Genomic DNA, 23,820 nt, shown 5'->3' with positions numbered 1-23,820 from the left:
CGACACCAATGCTCAGCCAATATATTGGTGCATCCATAATTCATGACAAAACTAAATGATATGGATGTCTAATACATACGATGTCCAATATTTACAGTTGTTCATACATTCTTAAAACATTCAGTGTTTAGTCTACATCTGCACACAAATAGACATATTACATAAACACAAAAATGGAACAAGTGATATAACAGAGGTCAAAAAAAGAGACCAGTTATTCTGTCAGTTTTACAAAGATGAAATTAGATTTGTTATTATTGGTAAGTTTGGGTTCATTCTTCATGGTTACACTTGGATTTTTCCTGGATGGAATACTAAAATGTGTTTGTCTTTCTTCTCTCCTATCTTTATGTTTTGGTCAAACACTTTCATTCTCTCCTGATCTTTTCTTATCGTCTCCCTTTGTTGTTCCCTTTTCATCTCTGCCACTCTGTCTTTTCTCTTTCTCTGTAAATTGCGGTGATTTTAAATGACTCACTGATCAAGAGTGACCGCAGGAGTCTTTTCCTCAGAGAGTTTGAGGTTTTGCTGGAACGATTAAGCTAATCATCGATCGCGGTCCATCGAGGGGAGGCTGAAGACTAAAGAGCTGTTTGTGTTGGCGTTGACACGAGGTGAGGGGCACTGAGGGGTGACGCAGACAGATGTTTGCCTTTAGGAAAATATTTGGATCCTCAAACAAAATATGTATTTTTGGACTCATCCAGTATTTTTCTTATTTGGTGAGATTTATGATGGAGAAATTACTGAGTGACTGTTTAATAATCTTTTATTAGACAAATCACACTGTTTTCATCATTGTGGTTTCATTCTTTGAAATGAATAACATATTTACTAACTGTGTTTATCTTTCTTTGTGAACATATTTAAGTCATAAACTGTTTTATTTGATTAATTAGATTTTCAAATGTGTTTGACCTGATGGATGGTTGTAACCAACAAAGCTCAGAGGACATGCGAGGAGAGACGTTACCTCCAGTGAGCATCAGGGCACATTTGCAGTGGTCACAGTTATCGTTGTCCTGGTCTCGGGTGCTGAAGCCGGTCCCATGGGTGGCCAGGCTGCTCTGCCTCCCTGCTGTGCCGCTGTAACCTCTCAGATACAACCTGAGTGACAAGAGACAAGGTGATGAGTCAGCTGGCTGATCAATGAAATGACCACTTTAAGACAGTATGTATTTATTATATGTATATGTGTGAGTTTAAGGACAACTTCGGTATTTTTCAACCTGGGCTCTATTTCCCCATGTGCATGTGTGCGTATGATTCATGGGTACCACTCGTTCTAAAATTGGTTCAGTATTGAGCCGCGAAACGAGCTAAAACGGTAATGGGGGCAAATGTGTCCCGTATAAAAGTGCTTTTTTCGCCACTGACCGGTTCAGATCGCCAGTGCTATCTCTGTAAATAGCATATTGTAGCGGCCCTGGGCCAGTGGTGAATGAGTGGAGTCAGCTGTCAGTCAGTGCTGGAGCAGAGAGGGGGAGGGCTGCCCCGCTTGGTAATGTAAATGAGTATGTGTGTGTGAAGTGTGTGTGTTACGCTAGACGAGTCAGAGGACGGAGTCTTTTACGTGCTACCCCCTGGAGTGTTACCAGAGTGTTTGGAGTGCTCAAATAAACGGGCCTTTTTCCCGAACGCAAGAACAGGATGTTGCGCAACACCCCGTACAGCTTTCATAGGCTGCCTTTGTTGGACGGCGAGATGCTGAAGTTGTGGCTAGTTGTGCTACAAATGGATGCTAACACTCCTGTCCAGACACTGCGCCTTGCAGACCATCGGGTCTGCAGTGCTCACTTCTCCCAAGATGACTACTGCCAGCCGAAGAAGAGAAGACATCCAATCCCGAAACACCTCTTCCTCAAGAAAACGGCTGTCCCACGAGTAGAGAGAGCTACAGACACAGTGGAGCAAAGCTCGTGACATCACACAGCCCAGAGGTAAGGGAAAGGCTAAGTTAGTATGCTATTTACAGAGATAGCACTGGCGATCTGAACCGGTCAGTGGTGAAAAAACACACACTTCACACACACATACTCATTTACAATACCGAGCGGGGACGCCTTCCCCCTCTCTGCTCCAACACTGACTGACAGCTGACTCCACTCATTCACACTCACCACTGGCCCAGGGCCGCTACAATATGCTATTTACAGAGATAACACTGGCGATCTGAACCGGTCTGTGGCGAAAAAAAGCAATAAAGAATGTGTAAAGTCTGTATATTTATGTTTGCCTGTGTTAAGTTATCAATACAAGAAGAGCTGCGATCATGATCAGTTGATCAGTGGGAACACGACAAAGAGCTGAAGGCATCGATCTTATATTCAAATTCCACAAATCCCAATCTGATCAAGCGTCTGTGAGATGTGCCAGTACCCCAAAGGTCCTGTGTCCATGCCTTCACAGGTCAAAGCCAAGTTCAATCCATGGTAGAGCGTCCTCGGGGTGTCCTGTGGTGTCTGGCACCAAGGCATTGGTGACGGATCCTTTGAGTCCTGTGGGTTGTGAAGTGGGGTACCGACACGTGTCATGGGTGCTCGATGAGATTAGGATCTGGAGAATTTAGAAGCGTGAAGCTCTTTGTCACGTTCCATGGGCCATTCTTGAGCAGTTTTTGGGTCGTGGCATGGTGCACTGAGCTGCCGGGGGAGTCACTGCAACCTGGGAGTGCTGTTGCCATGAGGGGGGTATATAGTCTGTAACGGAGTTTGGGTGGGTGGGGCATGTCAAATGGCATTCATATGAATGCCAGGACCCAAGGATTCCCAGGAGGACATTGCATGGTAACCAGATGACGAACATATTCACTTCACCTGTCAGTGGATGTCAGTGTTACGGCCACTGGGTTTGTAGGTGTGTGTGTACGTGTTAGTTACCTGTACTGCTGCCTCTCACTGGTCAGTGTGAATCGGTCGTACTGGGAGTGGGCAGGGTTTCCCTCCCAGTCCCTCAGCTCCACCCTCATAGAGTACTGACCCTGACTGGTCAGCAGGTACATCACTTCATTACCCAGCCAGTGTTCTCCAAACACGTCCCCGAAACCCTGCAGCAGGGGAGGAGGAGGTGGAGTTTAATTACAAACAGGATTTTTACTGACATTTATTTGGATTTTATAGCTCTCGTGTCTTTGACTGCCATGAAATCTGCTCTATAAAATAAATGTATTATTGTAATGTATTATTCATGAGACAAACAAACCATTTTGTATTCTCTCCAGCTCCTCTGGAAATCTACGCTGCCGTTAAATCTCCGCTGGAACACTGTCCAGCCTCCACCGTTTGTCTCCATGTCACAGAACACCTTGAAGAGAAGAAGAATAAAGTTTTGACACTTTGAATTCAACCTGGAACTTGTCACAGTGTTGGAGTACAATCTAATAATGTACAGTACCAGTCAAAAGTTTGGACACACTTTTTCATTCAACTTAATGGGAAAGTGTGTCCAAATCAACTTAAAACTCATTTGTTAGATTAAAACAAATGGCCACAGCACAGCATCAGTTCTTTGTCTTAATCATCAACAGTCTAAGTCACTTAATAAGATAACTGAAAGATATTATCTTAGTGAAGCACCTGCAGCTTGTTCTAACTGATATTTATAAATAGTTAAACACACTAGAAACACATTATAACAGAAAAATGAAGCTCCTGAAGACTCACTGTGTTATATTACTCACCATGTTACATACCAAGGGCTCCACTTACCTAAAACATTCTTAAATGTACAATAATTTATTTTAATTTGGTGCCATCGATCATTTTTATAAGGACAGGTACATTTTTGAAAGCGTGGATACTCTTAATGTACAGCTGGTTAAAATCTGGTCTCTGTCTCAGTTTCACAGAGTTGTGCCTCCAGTGAGGAATCAGCTGCCTGACTCTGCTGACTGTGTTCAGAATAATTAGTTAATAATCTACATTTCTCTGCAGATGTTCAGAGGAGTCACTGCCAACACTCTGCCAAGCTGGCAGTGAGAGAGAGCGGCCACTTTCACATCCAACACAAAAACTCTACTTTTACAAGTAATACATGGAAACTGAACGAACTACAACTTTGTTACTGCAACACTTAAAATATTAATGTTGTTATGAGACTAGATATCATCCGTGATCATACTGTCAGGAAGCCATTGTTCTTGGTCTGTAAAATGAAATAAATATGACGTGAGTGGAGTAACAGGAGAAACAAGGCGGAGGTTCAGATGTTCGTCTTACCTGGACAGGTTCAGTCCTGTTGCTGATGTAGATGTCATACAGACCGCTGACAGAGTGACCAGCCTTGTAAGCATCTGCACAGTCTCTCCACTTCTGGTCCCTGGGCGGTGACCCTGAACACATTGTTGCTCATTACACAGATATTCAATGTGTTTTTTATGAGCTTGTCCATACGTGCATGTGTGTGTGTTTACCTGTGGTACTAGCCACCATGTTAATGAGTGTGTGGACAGACTCCATCAGCTGAGCCTGCTGCCTCTGCAGAGCCGTGTTGTTGCTGCTGGCGACTCTCAGCTGCCTCTCTAAAGACTCGATGGCCGCCATCTGAGTCCTGACGACAGACTGGAGACAAAGATTATCTCCTGTTTAATCACGCTGTACTGTCAGTGTGGACTTATGTGCTGTTTCTTTCATTTGTTTGTTCATCCACTCTTTAGGGGTGGGGTTTTGATTCTTCTTCTTTTTTTCATTTTAAAGATTTTACGTTTTGTTTGATTGATATTCTTTATGTTTATGTCAGCCAGCTGAGACTTAAGCAGTAAAAAAAACTGTAAAACTTGACTTCTGCACATTTACGTCTACACAGTGCACATTTATGAGGTCGGACACTTGGTCGTCATGTTGAACACAGAGAGCTCCGCCTCATAAAGGTAAACATGCTCTGACTGACTCACATAAAATGTCCCCAAAGCATTCCTGATGATATTAAAAGTAACACATGCACAGACACCTGTCCAAACACACATCTGCTGATGAAGTTGCTTCACTGTACAACACATTTTTGACGTACCTGCAGTCTGTTCTTCTCCTCCTTCATGTCCTCCAGCTCTCCTTTCTGCTTAGACTCCAACATCTGAACTTTACTCTCCAAACGACTGGAAGACAGACAAAGAGAGAAAACGCATAACTGTAGACAACTGATTGTAAATCACATAAACTCATAATCCACCTGTCTGTTTGGTGTCACTGGACATTTGTTCTCACAGATATCTGGCTGAAGGTATCAGCATTTTTATGACATCAAGATATCCCCAAAAAAGCTACAGAGGAGTTTGATGTTTTAATGATAAAACCAACACGTTCTTTAGATGTTGTTTCAGCACCCCTAGGGACAGAACAACAGTGTTTGTCTGTGGTTGAAGAGTCACCTACCAGCCCCTGAAGGTCTAACTTTGCAGCAGTGATGTACAGGTGTACTTCAGGACACTGTGAATTCACTGTTGGGTGTCATTACAGGTGCAACACTTCTGACCCAACTACAGAGGTCAAAGGTGAAACAGGCATGAAACAACCACAGAGGCAGCAAACACAGCTTTTTATCCTAATGTTAAGTTACTCTTTACGGCACACAGGTGCATGTGGGTAACAGGATACACATTTCTGCCAATGCTGTCACAGTGGTCCAGTGGTAAATAGGTGTGGTAACATACTGATTTTGCAGCAATGCATCAACAAAGACAGGAAGAAGACTGCTTGCCTGTAAACATGGACATAAACTTTTCTGTCTGTCAGTGTGTCGTGTACTTCTGGGAATGTCTCGGTCTACAGATGTAGCTGCAGAGGCAGCTGCTGACCCTGACCCACAGTGAGTGTGAGTGAGATGGAGGCAGCTACCTGGAGGAAGAGAGGCTTTGCCCAGTCAGGCTCGGAGATAAGCTACTGATTAGAAGTGGTGAATTTACAGCAAGTTAAGACGATACAGTCTCTAGCTTTTGTTTGATACATAGTGTTGCCAAAAAATAATGTTGCACATTTCTGATCCATCGTAATCATAATAAGCTTGTTTACAATATTACTGTTCAAACATTTATATGCAACTATACTATATTTATCATTCATATTGGTAACCTGTGTGTGTTACTGTATATGTTGTGTACAGTGGTTTGTTACTTTCTGTTTTGAATTTTGAACCTCACTGTTAGCTAGGTTTATATTTAGATTATATTTCCTATATATTAGATTGTATATTTGCTATACATTTGCTTTTTCTTCGATGCTATTTTAGTCCTTGTATTTTGCATGCTTATCTGCACCGGTCTAACTTTGTATTGCAACTGCTGCACAGCAATTTCCCTCGGGATAAATCAAGTTTTATCTTATCTTATGTTATGTAATTGTCACACTGAACATCCCACTTAACCCCGTCCAAACGGTCTCAACTCTAATTTAAGTCAGAGAACAAAGCATGATAAACTTGTGTTAACCACAGACCTTATTTCAGGCATCAAACCTAAAACTCTTTGACTTTGAGACAAGGGAACCGAAACTGCTAAAATGCTAATTCATCTCCAAGTTTTAGGACTTATTCCCGCTGCATTCTATTACTGCAGCTGTTTGAGGGCTTTTTCACTTTACCATAAATACTTGTATATACTGTTTTGGGACACTTGCTGAAACAAGTAATGCTTTTTTTTCTTGGAGGAAAGTTTCAACTAAATGAGATTTTATTTAAAGTTTTTCAGAAGCAAAGAGAAAAGCTTTTTTTGAGTTTCAAGTCTGATGTTCACCAATCAATCAGATTAGAAAGAGATTATGGAAGAGGCAGAGATACTCCAAAGAGGCCACAGCTACTACACTGCTTTCCTACATGCAGCAGACAGACATCACTGTAACAGCTGTAAAAAGGCACTTCAGAAAAATGTAGGAAATAACTAAATTAAGACGAGGAGGCAGGTTGAGGGAAAGTGTCATATTAACATCAGAATGTTTGTGTGTGTGCCAGCAGGAGGATAGAAATCCAAACTATTTGTACTACAAATCTGTCTGTGATGGAGCAGAGGTTCTAACTCCTGAGTTACTCCCTCTTGCTCAAGGAGCCGTAAAACAGTGAAATCAAGATTAATAACCTGACCATCATTCTTTCTGCCAGAGTAGACTGCAGAGTGCTTTATCTCTGCAGCTGAAGAACAAAGCATGATAAACTTGTGTTAACCACAGACCTTATTTCAGGCATCAAACCTAAAACTCTTTGACTTTGAGACAAGGGAACCGAAACTGCTAAAATGCTAATTCATCTCCAAGTTTTAGGACTTATTCCCGCTGCATTCTATTACTGCAGCTGTTTGAGGGCTTTTTCACTTTACCATAAATACTTGTATATACTGTTTTGGGACACTTGCTGAAACAAGTAATGTTTTTTTTTTCTTGGAGGAAAGTTTCAACTAAATGAGATTTTATTTAAAGTTATTCAGAAGCAAAGAGAAAAGCTTTTTTTGAGCTTCAAGTCTGATGTTCACCAATCAATCAGATTAGAAAGAGATTATGGAAGAGGCAGAGATACTCCAAAGAGGCCACAGCTACTACACTGCTTTCCTACATGCAGCAGACAGACATCACTGTAACAGCTGTAAAAAGGCACTTCAGAAAAATGTAGGAAATAACTAAATTAAGACGAGGAGGCAGGTTGAGGGAAAGTGTCATATTAACATCAGAATGTTTGTGTGTGTGCCAGCAGGAGGATAGAAATCCAAACTATTTGTACTACAAATCTGTCTGTGATGGAGCAGAGGTTCTAACTCCTGAGTTACTCCCTCTTGCTCAAGGAGCCGTAAAACAGTGAAATCAAGATTAATAACCTGACCATCATTCTTTCTGCCAGAGTAGACTGCAGAGTGCTTTATCTCTGCAGCTGAACCAGCAGAACAGCTGCTGAAAATAGACTCCAGCTCACAGTTAGATCAACAACATAGGAGCCAAATGAATGAAACCTGATGAAGGAGTGGCAGCGGCTCCAGGGAGAAACATGGGACACTGAGAGTGGCCGAATGTCCAGTTCACGCTCTTTTTCTTTTTTCTGGTTCAGAGTGCAGAGAACAGAAGGTGTGGTGGGTCTGCAGGAGTTGGGTGGGAAAATGTGTCTTCTTCTCTAATGTTTCTAAGAGTAACATGTTTGATACTAATATCTGCAGGAGGCCAACTGTATGAGTAAGCTCATCATCCTGTAAATACAATTAAACTACAGTGTGGTTTACATTGATGCTCACGGACTAAATGTCCCGCTGCATCCACAAGATTCCCACTGCAAGAAGACATTGATTACTGTAGTTTACTGAGGTAAGTCAAGTCCCTAAAGGACAAGCTATACTCTTTTGTTTGGAGAAAAATGTGCCATGCTAGCAGCTCTGTGAGGCTGAACTGAACTTTGGGCAAAATGTTAAAGGTGAACTTCTGAACCTAGACTTTACTTTCCCAATTTATGTCCAGTTTAAGCATTTGTTTTTGCCACTGACAGGCTCAAATTGCTCAAATTGAAAATGTCTGACAACATTATGGAAGGGACGCGACAGAGAAAGGTGCAGTCTTGTTCCAAAATCTTGTGTTGTGTTGTTGAGAAGTGACTTGTTGTAGGATGGAAACAGTGGAAACATTAGTAAGAGTTGAAAAGAGTAGTGTCGATAATGGTTTGTTGTGTTGGCGTACAGAAAGAATATCTTACTCTTATGTAATAGATGTCAGTGTCATGGCTGAATATTAAGCCAATTTTGACAATGCAGACAAGTTCACAAGATTTCAAAATAAGACTTCTCCTTGAGCGAGACTTGGTCACACACACACACACACACACACACACACACACACACACACACACACACACACACACTAACAAAGAAAAATGCAGAAAAATGTTTCATTTCCAAGAGAAAATTTCAATTTCAGTAGACATAAATTGACAGGGCACAATAAAACGGGGTTACATTAGAACCTGTTTCACTTCTGCAGCTGCAGCCGTCTTTCTCAACACTGAACAAATTTAAACACACCCACCAACAGACCACAGACCCATGCCATCTACAATGTCACTCTATTAAAAGGTACATTATTGTGACCTCCTCCATCTTTGCCATGCTTGTTGTTTTGTGAAACTTTTGAATCTGCCCTCCAGTGCAATCTACTGGATGTATCTATGCTATCATAAACGACACATGGAGGTATGAGGGCAGTAATGTTTACAATGATTGAAATGGGCTTAACTGTTTTCGAACATAAAGTAGTCTAAATAAGCCACTCATTTAGCAAATTAGCACGCTCATACTAGCCAATTAGCACTGAAAATCTAAGTTGAGCCGAGACTGAGGGGAATGTCATTAATTCTGCAGGTGCTAGATGAGAGGATCACCAAAGTCATATAAGTTCATCCTGAGGGGAACATGAGGGTCTGGACCAAATTTGTTGATATATTTCACTCAGAACCAAAAATGTCAACCTCATGCAGGCGTTAAAATCAAGAGATCAACACAGTCAGCAGGATTCTTCCTCTGAAGACCTTAAACCACTGCACAAACTTTCATCTTATCCATCAAAGAGAGACATATTTCAGTTTGGACCAAAGTGGTGAACACTACCTCTAGCCATCTAAATACAGATATATAAATTCTCCTTAAATAAAATAAAAAGTTGAAAGCTGGTATCATTCACCTCAACAAACAATAAATACTTAATTTTAATTAATGGATATTTGAAATCAACCTTAAATCTTTCTTTAACCGATATAAAGATAAACTGATTTTAGGTTTCGTTGCTCTCCTGTAGTTCAGTAATATGTGAACATCAATACGTTAACACCCCGACATGTAATGTGAGATCCATTAATATTATATCTGTAGCTTTTCTAACCAAACTGTACGAGCTGAAGTTGGTGTTGAAGTGTAGCTGACGAGAGTTTGATGTGACCATCCATCACCACTCAGCTCTGTCACACCTGTGAGTGATATCATTTTACATCAGTAGGTGAGACTTTGGTCACATTAAAAGCTGAAACACATGATCAGCTCCTGAGTCTGATCACTTCAACATGGTGACCTGCACATGAACGAGGCAACATCATTTACTGTGATGGAGACTGATGGGGAGTCACTGATCGCTGCCGTGCTGCGGTTTCTACAGCATCTGTGTGTGTGTGTGTGTGTGTGTGCGCGTGCATGTTTGTTGATTAATGAGTTTGTCCCCGACTACATGCAGACTGTGAGTGTGTTGCAAGGTGATTGTAATAGACCTACACATTCTATCTTTAAGATGCGGGTCTGTTTATCTAAATTACTTTACGGGTATTGTCAGACTTTGTAAAGTGTATGTTTTACTTTTACTACATGTACACAGTGTCTGCCTATACAGTCCTGTGACTGAAGCAGAACAGCGTTTATCTGGAGAAAATAACTTAAACTCTGCAAAGTCTTCTAAGAAGTTATGTTAATGTATTCGGATATGTTTTAATAGCAATGTTGAAACTGATTCACAACTGATTAGTTCTTTGGTTTGTAACAGAAGAACAATTTTAATGCAGTCTGGTAAGTTTTTTTTTTCTGTTTTCTTTTTTAAAAGCTAGATTCTTCGGTGAAAAATCTGACAGTCTTCATTATGTAGCGGATCAGCGGTAAAAGGACCTGTTTCACCACGTGAAATTCTGGTGTTATGTTCAGAAAATAATCAGAACCAGCTCTCTGAGCAGCAGCACATTATTGTTTTGTTTGTTTGTTGCTAATATTTTCAGGTAGAAATGAATGTGCAGGAGCTGTGGTACTGGAGAAGGATTAGTACCGCCATGTTTTCAGAATTTTGGCATCCACTCGGTACCGAAGTATCAGTTCTCGACAGAAGTGGAACTGAACAGACGTTTATTTGATGTGGGCAGCATGAATTTAACTGAAGATGTGTCTGCACAGGTTGAGCAGGAAAATAACAAAAAACAAATGTAGCTCAGATGTACTTCTTCCACACACACACACACACACACACACACACACACACAGCTGGAGCTTACATGGCTTGTTAGCGACTAAAAACATCTGTTCAACAAACACTGACTGCAAAACACTCCACATTAGTGTGAATAACGAGAGGCTAAATGTCTCCATACATCACTGAAAACCACAGTAACTGTTGTTTAACTGCTGTTCTACTGTACAAGAAAATATTTGACTCTGAGAGTTAATGAGGTATGTTTGTAGCCACAAAAACCTCAGTAGAAACCATCTCATACACTGCTTCTTTCTTTCCCTCACATTCACACTCACACACACACACACACACACACACACACACACACACACACAGTGTTTCAGCCTCTCTGTTTGTATTATATCTGTTACTGTAAACAGAGAACACGCTTGATAATTACTCTGCATGTTTTACGGCTCAGCGCAGCGTCCAACTTCACCTCACCATGAAAAATAGTGAAAATATTGTGATTCCAAATATTGGTGTGTCTCGCAGCAACAGCTGTGGACGTATTTCCATCGTCTCTAATGACTTGCTTGTATTTCAAATACTCTCACTGGTATAGTTGTGAAATCTCTGATAAGCCTCTTGTCCCTTTTTTTTCTCCACTCGGGGTCGACTCATATCTATGTCAGAGGAGAAGAAGATGTCAGTTCTAACGAGGTATTGCGACTGTTTTGTGGAGAAAACACGTCAGACACAAATAACTGTTTGAGGCAAAGTAATTTATATGTGTTAAAACATGTCTAGAGGGGATTTTTACCAACAGAGGCCATTTGTCAAATTTATTTAGCCTTTAAATGCTCTCAAGAGCTCAGATGTCTCTTAAATCAGTTACCAGTAACCTGCCAGAGTCTTTGATGGCTGCAGACACAGAGCAGAGCTTTGGACACATTATAAAATATACTGTATCACACTGGTCATGATTAACTGTGTGTTATTTCTAAATATTTGGAGTTTTATTAATGTAGATAGAGAGGAATGGAGGATGGAGAGATAACAGGAAATGAGGTGATGACGATGGAACATTTGAACATGCCCAGATTATAACTCTGGACACCAACGCCTCAATGTCCAAACTCCATGAACTTATATTAACCTTTAACTTTTTTTTTTTTAAAAATGTTTTTGCATCCCTCAGGGGTGCCATTGTGTTTTCTCTGATTCACTTCCTGGTCCCACAGCAGAATTTCCTCCCAGCTACAGTTTCATTTTATCATGATTACAATTCTAATTCATCCCTGTTTATATATATATACATAAATCTCTATTGTATATAGATCATCAGTGTGCTCACATACGTCTTACTGAAGATATTAAAGATTTCACACAAACAAATGTGTTAAAAAAGTGAAGCAATTTGTTTTTTCAGGATAATGTACAGTATCACAGAAAGAGCAACATGGCAGATGTTTCTGGCTTTTCCTCTTTATGCATTAATAAAATCATGTGATCATATTAGAGCTGTTGTTAAAGGTTATGCTTACGCCTGATAATTAAATGATAATCAATTGTTGTTGGTTAATTCTCTCTCAGTCAGCTTATTGTTGCAGCTTTGTAAATGGTTCCACACTGCCATCAGTTTAAATTGCAATCACATGAATAATGAGTGACTGATAAAATAACTGATTGAAAGGTAAAATGTTGCAGTGAAAAATAAAATGTCAGTAACAATAACATTATTATTATTATAAGACTTATTATTTTATTTCACTCAGAGCTGGCCTAAGCACACTGCACATAACACAGGTAAATTAATTCCTCAGTTATAAATGTGGCCTTCAGCTCTGTCTCATGACATTAAATATTAACAGACAAATGGACAATGATCTTTGATATGTAAAATATTAATGGTTCTGATTTTGTATTGGAATATTTGTAAACAGACTTATGTAAGAAAATAAAAAGAAGAGAAAGGAGGAGAAAGTTGTTTAATAAATGTGTTTTCTTCTCCACTTTTAGTGCCACTGTGGATCTAACCTGTGTGTTTGGTCCTCTGATACTTTTCCTGTTTTTATTTGTTCAGTTTTCAGATGAACACAACTGAAGTTGTGTTAATTCTTTATTTTTCTTTTCAGCTTTGTTGTCTTTCTTTTATGTGTCTAACTTCCTGTAAATTGTTACACGTGTAAGTGCATTGAGAGTAGTACTGAACCAAATGCTTAGAAGCTTAGATGGTTGCCATGGTAACAGATGTCAAAATCAGTATTTGAATATTCTGTTTTCAATAAAGTGGGATCTGAATTTTATTACTCCAAAGTTGTCTCTTTAGAGCAGTGGTTCCTAACCGGTGGGTGCGACCCTCTTGATCCCTCAGGAAAAAGAGCATTAGAGCTTTAGCTGCTTTAGAGCATAATTGAGTGTCTCAGATCCGACAGGACAAATTCACACTAAGGTCAAAACTTTTCTCTTCTACCTGTTCTTGTCTCGTAGCCGACTGATCTCAGAGGTCTGCAGTAGCAGCTCCTTCTCCAGCTTGTTGGTGGACAGAGAATTCTCCAGAAGCTGGATCTCTATTCGAGACGTGTGGTTCAGCACCTGGAGGAAAGATGTTAAAAATCAAATCCAGGAAATCTGCTTCCAGGGGAAGAGAGCAGCAGCGTGGCGACTTGTTGTTACCTTAGCTTCCACCACGTTGAGTTTGCGGGTCTGCTCAGCTGTGTGCGTGAGGATGTTGGTTCCGATCTCCAGCATGGTGGCCGTTTGATTGTGAACGACGTGTGATGGTATGCTGGTGACGTCCAGCTTCACACTCTTGTGAATGACGTTCTCCAGCTGAGGAAGAAAAAGACATAAATAACAGAAGGTAAAAGGGTCAGACAGAAGACAGACAATACAGAGAGGACATGACAGATAATGGAACAAAATGAGACAAGGTTGACATGTGACTTTGAGTTTGACTCATACCCTCATTAGTGAATACCACTTTGAAATGTGAGAAGTTCTTTGGAGTCGTTCCAGAAGCTCAGCACTGAAATCAATTCTGAGCACTACTGTACCACCAACTCAGTCAGAGCATCAAGTTCACCGAATCAAACACGTCAAGAGGTCTGGTATATAAAGACGTAGGTCTCTCCATCTCTGGGAATATCAACTGATGCCAACTCACACTGCCATGCTGTGACCTTTAACTCCCAACAAATAAATAGTCCATCCATCCAGCCAGCTCTTCATCCCTCAGACTCCACGTCTTCAGGATATCACTGCCACTGAGAAGCTTCAGGGAGTTGATAAATATATCACTGGACCAACAAACAGACTGGTCCCAGTGGGGACGGCCAGTTAGCAACAAGGCTTCTGGCTGTTAGATGAGTCACTGGGAGAAGTTCAAACCACAACACCCAGTTTGAGTCAGGATCACTTTTATTAAATGAATCCCAGCACAGAACTTTATTCAGTCATTACACTCATTTTTATAATCGAAGTTTTCATTCATCACTTTATTCAACCAAGTGATCAGCATTGAGAAAATAAAATCATCACTGTGTCGTTAATACAGTTTGCTCTCTCCAAAGCAGACGTGTAGCATGGTCTAAAACATGAATGTTTGAATGTGTACCATTTTGAAAAGGGTAAGAAATCAGGAAGGCAATTTTGCGAAAAACACAATCAATAAAATCAGTTGAAATGTCCCAATATCAGAGTAGCTGTGAGCATATTTCACTGCATCAGATAAACTGCAGCTGGTCAAATTAAATCCTTTCTTTACTGATCTCTGCCGTGTTTAGTCCACCTCCGCCTGCTCGTGTTGCAGCTCTTTTACCACAGCCTGGCAGTGAAACATTCAGCTGCATATCATTGGAAACTGCAGTGCGTAAAGGAGGAAAACAATAAGTTTAGATAAGGCTTGGCAAAATTCACAGATCTGCTACGCTCCAACGCTGGGAGCTCTGGAGCAGGATGCAAAACATTCTTGTAGACAAGCAGGTTCTCATTTCCATATCAGTTGTTGCTAATTAATGTTACTTTTTTTTTTAGATAATTTTTGGGCTTTTTCCCTTTGTTGACAGTGCAGTTTGAGATTAGACTAGAGAGGTGGGAGAGAGAGGGTTGATGGCATGCAGCAAAGGGCCACAGGTCGGAATCAAAAGCGGGCCTCTGCAGGGGCTTCAGTCTGTATGGTTTGCACACACTAACAGGTGAGCTGTTTCTGACAGTGTGGTCAGAAACATGCACACCAGTAGCCTGCTGGAGGTCACTTTGTAGGGCTCTGGCAGTGCTCCTCCTGTTCCTCCTCACACAAAGGAGCAGATACCGGTCCTGCTGCTGGGTTGACGGCCTTCTACGGCCCTGTCCAGCTCTCCTCGTGTAACGGCAGGTCTCCTGGTGTCTCCTCCGTGCTCCTGAGACTGTGCTGGGAGACACAGCAAACCTTCTTGCGCCATCCCGGAGGAGCTGGACAACCTGTGCAACCTGATTGGGCTGCAGGTACGGCCTCATGCTACCAGTAGTGACAAGGACACTAGCAGAAGACCAAACTGGAGAAGAATCAGTCAGGAAGGATAAGGAGAGAGCAACTGTCTGTGGACACCACATTCCCTTTTTGGAGGTTGTCTTGCTTTTGCCTCTCCATTGCACCTGTTGTCACTTTGATTTGCGCCAAAGCAGCTGAAACTGATTCACAATCACTTGTGCTTTCTAAATGGACACACTGATATCCCTGAAGTTCAACTTACTTGGTGTTATACCGTGACGATTAAGTGTTCCGTACATTTTTTTGACCAGGACCTTCAGTATTTGGATCAAGCAGCTTGTAAAACATAAAATGTGTCAGATTAAGTCCCTTTCAGTTGTTATTTGTATTCAACATTTTGGTGAATGTAAATATTGGATCAGACTCGGTCGACACCAAAATAGAGAAAATTATCATCTTCACAAAATTCATGTCTATCTCAAGTTATTCTATTCAGCATTTGTCAGTTGCTGTGTATAAGCACACTCGCCAGCTAAAGTCAGAGCCAACCCTGGATTCTCTTTGGAATGAGCTTTGTCTACTTGGTATGTCACCTCACTATATTTGAGTTTTTTTCAGCACCGTGTCTTTTTTTTCACTGCTTCTTCCTGAATGCGTGCTGCTTACAGTTTAGCACCTGGTTGCTACCTTTTATAAAGTCCCAACCTTACCTGAGTGCTGTGCACAGAAAGGGACGTCTGAAACACATCAAAAAAGGAAGAGACAGAGAGAATACAGGCAGAGGGCAGAGTATCTGTAGATATAAGAGGGATTAATTCTGTATAAGTCTATGTGTTGTTGTTGTTGTTGTTGTTGTTTTAGTAAAGTTCTGCGTAGTATATGTTTAAGAAATCCTTCCAAAAACACCAATCACATGTTTCTTGACTTCAAATTTCAATTAACCATGTAAATTACTAAAGATATCCTGATTAACAGACTGACAAACTGACACACAGGACCAAAAAGTTCCTGAGTTTAGCTAATGTAAAATAAAAGTTTTAAAAAACCCACAAACTGTATTTCAATTTGGCTTAAATGTGTTTGTTATGACTGCTGAGGGCTGACAGCTGATTCATTTTTCTTAAGTGCTGACTAATCCTTCAGTTTCACCAACGCATTCATGGTTTTATTCCTTTCAGCTGCTGATGTTATCCACACTGACTGACTTTATCACATTCATCATTCTTCATGTTACTTATTTTCACTATTAAAATTACTCATGTGTTATTATGTTTAGTCTGCTTCAATTCAGCTACAGATTAAACAAGCGTCGCTCTGTTCAATCAGAAAATGATTTTACGAGATTCGTATCGCGGCTGTCATAAATCCAAGTGGCCTTAAAGGGGGACTTTTGTGTGAGTCAGCAAACTGGAACCTGGAACAAGGAGGGAAAACAACATCAGATGTTGTGATGCAGTGGGAAGTCAATCAAATAATCAAACAAGGAGAAAATAAGCTGGAACGAGCTGGTTGGTTTCTCCCTCCTGCTCTGCTTCCTGTGATGCTGTGCAGATAAACTTTGATGAAAGTCAAAACCTCCACCTGGCTGCTGCACAGTCCAACCAGCAGAGAGACGGAGGACAAAATATAGCATAAAAAAGCTGCAGTATAGCTTTGAATATAAAGGTTGAGCAGAAATATTTTGTCTGTGTGAGAAAGAGAGAATAAAGGAGAAAAAGAGACTTGAAACAAACGAGAAAAGTTGAGCAGGTTCTTTTTTTTGGTCGAGTCTCCGGAGACACAATGTGCTGACTTTTTAATTGACCCTTACTTCCTGCCATAGGATTACCACCACACACACACACACACACACACACACACACACACAGAAACTGGCATACATTCATACAAGCATGCACACACACAAACACAATTAGCTCCAGTGCGCACACACACACACACACACACACACACACACACACACACACACAATTACAAACTACACAAGCTGACTGAGGAGCTGTGGGACTACGCAGACAACCCCACGTATGGAGGGCTTGTTTCTGAGATGTTAACTGAAACCACATGTTGGCTTCGCTGTGATCTGGCCCTTTGGGTGACTTCACAGGGGAGGGAGGGGAGGGGAGGGCGCTGGGTCACCAAACAGCCCCGATAACAAGACTGACGCACAGGCAAGTAGCACTGATAGGGATCTGGGGTAACAAGTGCACTGTGAGTCGCTGGAGTGTATCAGCATCTCAGCTGGCAGCTCTGGACCTGAAGGGACACTGAGTGACTGGACTGAGGAGGGTGAACAGTGATAAATGACTTATGTTAAGTTATAAATAGAAAGTATTGTGATATTACAGTGCAGTGAAAAATGAAGCTATGGAGGTTAGTTTATAGTGGATGACTGCACAAAGACTGAGGTTCAGTTCTGTCACTTTTTCCATTCTTTAATGTACATTATGAAGTAAATGTTGATTGCATGACGCAATGGCTACAGAAAAATGACATCATTTTCATTTTCAGACTTGTAGTCTTCAGATCCAGTTGACATCTAAGGACATTTTCAGACATTACACTGAGGCACTTAAGATTTTATAGTAGCATTAGTTTTAAAACACAGTCTTACATCCCAACACCTATGTGTAAAACTGGCAACATGACATGCCTCAGTCCCTCCAGAATGCTGCCATCACAACAATTAATGCAAATTCAGCAAATTACCGTGAATTCTGTGAGACCTTATAATTTTGTCCAATCAACCCAACTTGACCACATATTTGCCTGTTTAAAACGGGTAAAATCTCATTTAATTTAAGAGCTGTGTGCAGCGTATTGATTCACTCCGTCCCTCTCTCTTTCTGTTTGTCATGAAACCACTGCTGTGGGACGGAAGCTCTGTGTCTGGAGTCAAACACACATAGCGACAAGGCTAAATGTTAGCATCACAAAGCTAACGTTACCCAACGGTTATTACCGGTTTAACGACAAAGTCGAGCTGTTTCAGGCTGTTGTGAGATTAAAATAAGTGTTAATCGCTGTTGTGGGGCTTCTGCCCAAGCAGCAAAATATGATGAGTAGTGAAAAGAATATGTTATGTTGTAAGAGCTTGTGCTAATCGGGCAGAGAGAGCAGGAGGAGAGCCTCTCAGTCCGTGTCAAACAGCTGATTGGCGCCCCCACCCCACCCCAAACATCACAAATACATGCGTCACAACTGTTTTTGTAATATTCACTTGTGCCCTCAATATCATTGCAAAAAATGCTTATAAACATCTGCACTGCAATTTTTGAGAAAAGCTGTTGTGATTTGGGCATTTCAGGCTGCAACGATCCCAAAAACTGCCCGAGAAATCCTGATGAGAACGATGACTGTCCTCTCCAGAAAAACATCAGCATTGGTTCAGTGGTTTGAAATTAATTAAAACACAGCAGGAATATGTGATGTTCCTCTGACTCTGCGAAAAGTCTTGTGGTGGAGTGAGTATACGTCTTAAATCATTTCACACACAAGCTGGAAATGAACACTGGACCACTGATGGACATAACCTGGTACACTCTGTCCCACACCCACACACACACACACACACACACACACACACACACGATACATTAAAGTTTAGTGTGTTTGTCTGCATGTGACTTCCCCCCATCAGTGATAGTGAATCATTTTCTTTTGAAACCCATCATCTTATAAAATTACATAATTTGACTTGTAAAAACATAATAAGCTCTATAAATCTGAACGATAACCACAGTGCATACTTGTTTTATTATAGCAGTGTGTCTCTGATTATCAGAGAGTCCAGATGTTTTGGCTGAATCTCAGAGAGTTATGAAGCAGAAAAACGAGCCAACAGCCTCAGGCTTCGTTTCTGAGCAGCGCTCCACTTGACAAACTGCAGGCGAGTATCTCTCTGTATGGTGCCTGAGCTTTACTCTCTACATTACCCTCAACAACTTTCATCCCCTCTCTCCTTCTCTTTCTGGATATCTCACGTATAAACTTATCTTCAGAATCAAATCATCTCTCTGGCTCGTCCTCAGCTGTTCTTACATCCTCTTTATTGTTCTTTCTTGCTCTTGCCCGTTTTACTTTCATTGGATATCTTTGTGGAAATCTGCTTCCTCATTACTTTTCTGTATGAATTAAAGTGATAACTTAAGAATCCAGAGTATCTGTGTCTTTTTAAAATCCAATTTAGAGCTTCACATCAGAGATACTAATACAATAAAAACATCCATCCAACACTGAAGGACTTAGTTGCAGATCCATTAGTGCATTGGCATCTCACGTTGTGTCTCGTTTTATCATAGCTGATCTTCTGATCTTACTTCTGGTCAGTGAGATGTCCCACTGAGGTTTCCTTGTGTTTGGTTAATATGTGACAAATTCTTGTTCTATTTCTCGGACTTTTTAATCAGCAGAATACCAGTCTTGTCTCTTTCTATGCCTGCTTTGTTATAAAGTTGATGACTTTACTCTTACATCAAACTACCAGCATCTCCCTGCACCTCTGTCATAAAACCTGTATGTCTCAGTCTCTGTCCCTGAGGTGAGGCATCTGCTGAGACTTTGAGACACAAACAGGAACTCCTGAAGGTAGTCTGTAGTGATGGAGAGAGATTTGAACATTTCATTTCCTCATAAAGATCCACCAGTGACTTCAGTGTGGTTTGTGCTTCATAGAGAGCTCAGGTTCATCAAGATAAGAAATGCCACAAATATGCAGTGTGATTTATATTCACATTTGGACTGACTGGGAAAAAGCAAATAATTTAAGAAAGCATCACCAGTAATCCAGATTAATTCTACATTTTAGCCACAACACACAGTCCAGTATTTGTGATTTGTTTGAAAACTGCATTCATTTTGATGTAATCACCTAATTAAATGGATGTTATTAGAGGTTATCAGGTGGAGAATGCTGTTATCAGCACATTAACGGCACTGTGTGTAACTCTGGAGAAAGACAGTTGATGGTCGAGTCTCGTTCCCAGCTCGTCAAATACCAACGCTTTGGGTTGGTAGTCAGTCTGAACCACCGACCCAAAGCATCGGTATTACGCCGGAATTCCACTGGCTGTGTGTCCGTTGCGGAACGGCTGCACTGGTTATCCGCTGCGTGCTCCACCGTCCGTTAACACCCACCGGCTGCATTTGTGGTGCGGAGCGGTGCAGCTCCGCCGGACAGCAGGAGTCACGAGGACCCACGAGATCTCACGAATTCACGCATTATAGCACAATATAACAAGATGTATTTATGATATATTATACGGGTCAAATATGACTTTATGGTTTTGCACCTCCATGATTAACATCTCCTTGTCCATGGTGTCAGCGGGGTGAAATGACATCTGGAAACCTCTGACCTGTTGACTTCAGGCCTGCCTCGGCCCATTATGACGTTTTCAAGGTGTAGTGCAGGGAAATATGATCCGCCGTGAACACTATGTATTTTATTTTGAAAATTAACCGGATGTTTTATTTTGTTTCTGTGCACAACTTCCTGCCCCACACCATCTGCTCTGTGCTGAATTGCAGCATTGTGTTCCGATCCTGCGTATCTGTTGCGGAGGGCTCTGGAGCGCCGCAGCTGTGACGGAGCCGGAACGCAGCACAGCCGCAGCCGGTGGAAGCACACACATTGACTAGAATTGAAAAGTAAAGCCGTTCCAGAGAACAGACGCAACCCACGTGCATCTGGTGGAATTTGGGGATTAGACAGTGTTTCCCACAGGATTTTGGGAAACTAGGGGGGGTGGGAGACGTCATCCAATTTGCAATTTAATGTTGTCTTTAATGTTATTATCTTATATTATCTTTGTAATATGATTATCTTATATAATGTTATTACTATCCTAAAACATTCTCCAGGTCCTCTGTAACTCTGCAGGACTTATTTCCACCCTGCCCAGCAGCAGTACCGTGGCGAACGGTCCCTAACTGCGGGGAGAAAGGAGCAGGCTTCCCCAGAGGTCCGCCGCTTTTCCCGGTCCCTCTTCTCCACACTTTGGGCTCTAGTTTCGCAGACCGGGCGAGGCGGGGGCGCAGCGCACCTGCGCTTCGCCAACTGGGTGTGGCCAGGCGGATTTTGCAAGTTTGGCACACTGTGTGCGCTGGCGCAGCTACTCGTCTGTCCCACCTCCGTCCCTCCTACCTGCACAAGTCGGAAAGAGGGAGGAGAGAAGGCGTGGAGTGGGTTTTACACACATCACACCAATCAAATGAGCCCCTCTCCTCGCCCTTAAATGTGCCGTGCGAAGGCGTAATGAGAGTTTACTCAATTTGCCATCGCAGAAGAGAGCAGCAGCGTCAGACGGCCAAACTTCTCCCAGGAGGAAACTGATGTTTTGGTCCAGGAGGTCCAAGCTCGCAGTGTCTGAATATACAGGACTGCGAGCAGACCTCCACGGGCTGATGATGCAAAGGTAGCCTGGGAGGAGGTCACCACAATTGTAAATCAATGTTGCGTTTCTCTGGTGCGCGCGCACTCTCTCTTTCTCTCTTGCAGTCTCACTCTGTTTCTTTTCTTTTGACTTTTCTAAGATGACAGATGCTGAATATATACTCCCTATCTGATGCTGTGGCTGTTTGTGGTTGGCTGAGAGGGATGTGAACTCATTAGTTTGCAGCCGTTTAATCAAATCAGGTTGGGTTTCCATTACGCGTGCCAAACGTGCCAAACGGTGCCAATCCCCTTTGATCTGACATCAGATGTGACCGGACAGTCGATATAGAGATACATTTATGTGCTGATTGCAGATAGTTGCATTGAATAGTGGGTATTTATTGCATCGTTAATGTGCCTGATATTCTGGAAACTTGCCTGTGAGGTTTTGGTGACGTGTGCGCACTGTCCGCCGGTCAGCCAAACTTCGGCTTACACCGGCTGCGCTCCCCCTGTGCTGACAGTAGACCTGGTTTCAGATGGCGAGCTTTAGCGCACCTTCGGCAAAGCCTTTTGGCACGAAACTGTCACCGTGGCAAGCTGGATCTGTCGACATCTCCCCCTGCTGCGCTACCACACCCATCTCAGCGCACCTCGGTCTGCCAAACTACCAAACTGAGCGCGACTCGGGTTGCACTGCTCAAAACTAGCTCTGCGCGGGGTTCGTCACCCTGCGCTGTGCCGGGAAACTAGAGCCCTTTGACTTTTTTCCACCCAGCCAACAGTGGGACTTATATTCAGTGCCGACAGTGTGTGTCACACGGGGAAGAGAGAAGAGGGAAGGTGGCTGGAGTTCCTCCAACATTTGCGGTTAGATTATCATATTTTTTTATTGACAAAAATATAGGCTGCTTTGGGTGATTTTTTTTTTTATGCGCACATGTGCCCCTAAATATTTTTACAGTTCGCACACACGTATTTTTAGTCGAGTGAAATGCTCGCACTGTCGAGCGCTGGATCTGACAGCCTGAGCACATCAGCACAAAACGCTATGGCGTTCGAGATATTATTTATATCATGAGAAGTCAATACTTAGGCAGCCTAAATCTTTTATTTAGAAACTATGGCGGGCCGCCATAGTTTCGTTAATTAATGGGAAACACTGGATTAGACAACCTGGGAGAGGGACTCCACAGTCAACAACCTCTCTCCTGAGTTACATGCAGCAACCTTTTTATGCACGCTGTAATCAGAAGCATTTTTGTCAAGGTTAGCTGTCACTTTCATAGGATTTAAGCGCCAAAACTATTTGGTTAGATTTAGAAAAAACATCATGGTTTGGCTTAAAATAAGTATGTTTGTTACTAACATAATGTATGCCACCTTACATAAGTCATATGGTTAAAATAATGCAACAGTGACTCAAACCCTTGCTTCCTGGGTGAAAGTCCTGTGTTTGTTTGACTCATCCAGGTCTCTGTGTGCAGACTCTCTCGCTCTTTATACTATGGTAACTGCTGGCAGAGTCAGAAATAGCTGCTGCCTGGTGCATATCACACCGCCATGAAAGATGCCTCTGTGCGTCGGTATCTGACGCTGAAATCACTGACAAAGCGGTGGTATTTCATGTGATGGGAGTGAGAACGGGTTGATTATTCCTGCAACAAAAACACTTAAATCACAAATTTCAATTCTAGATTGTGAAAAACACTTACTAATATACCCCCAGTTTCTATCCATCTCACAACCCCACTGCGACTTTAACTTTTGATACTATAAATATATTTTGCTTACAATACTTCTGTATTACTGAAGTAAAATTTTGAATGCAGGACTTTTACCTCAGTAATAGAGTACTTTAAGACTGTTCTGACCCTCTGGTATTTGCTGAGTTCTGAAAACCTACATGATGACTTGAAACCTTCAGATTTCCTACAGACCACATTAATATCATTTTTATTTCTCCTATCTCCCCACCACTCATATTCTAAATCATTCCTTACTCTCAGGTCTGTACTCCAGATCAGAATCTGATCTTATGTAGTCTAAGTTGTGTTTTTCCACCTGTCAGAGTTCCTCTCTTAGCTTACATCATAAAA

The 23,820-nt window shown here is 41.8% G+C and overlaps 1 protein-coding gene across 1 annotated transcript in view; it reads right to left on the bottom strand.

Annotated features, from left to right (window-relative positions):
* The window catches only part of angpt4 (angiopoietin 4), a 70,900-nt gene that overhangs the window by 4,773 nt on the left and 42,307 nt on the right, over positions 1 to 23,820 (bottom strand). Inside the window, exons 2-9 of the mRNA XM_049580345.1 lie at positions 13,551 to 13,706; positions 13,348 to 13,469; positions 5,008 to 5,092; positions 4,412 to 4,559; positions 4,218 to 4,330; positions 3,202 to 3,303; positions 2,880 to 3,046; positions 974 to 1,107 (exon numbers count right to left, since the gene is read on the bottom strand). Of these exons, the coding sequence (XP_049436302.1) occupies positions 974 to 1,107; positions 2,880 to 3,046; positions 3,202 to 3,303; positions 4,218 to 4,330; positions 4,412 to 4,559; positions 5,008 to 5,092; positions 13,348 to 13,469; positions 13,551 to 13,706 (1,027 nt within the window). The remainder of the gene's footprint in view (positions 1 to 973; positions 1,108 to 2,879; positions 3,047 to 3,201; positions 3,304 to 4,217; positions 4,331 to 4,411; positions 4,560 to 5,007; positions 5,093 to 13,347; positions 13,470 to 13,550; positions 13,707 to 23,820) is intronic.

The sequence above is a fragment of the Epinephelus fuscoguttatus genome, linkage group LG1, assembly GCF_011397635.1.
Source record: "Epinephelus fuscoguttatus linkage group LG1, E.fuscoguttatus.final_Chr_v1".
Taxonomy (NCBI): Eukaryota; Metazoa; Chordata; class Actinopteri; order Perciformes; family Serranidae; genus Epinephelus; species Epinephelus fuscoguttatus.
The sequence above is the reverse complement of the archived record's forward strand: the minus strand, read 5'-3'. Positions and strand labels throughout refer to the sequence as shown.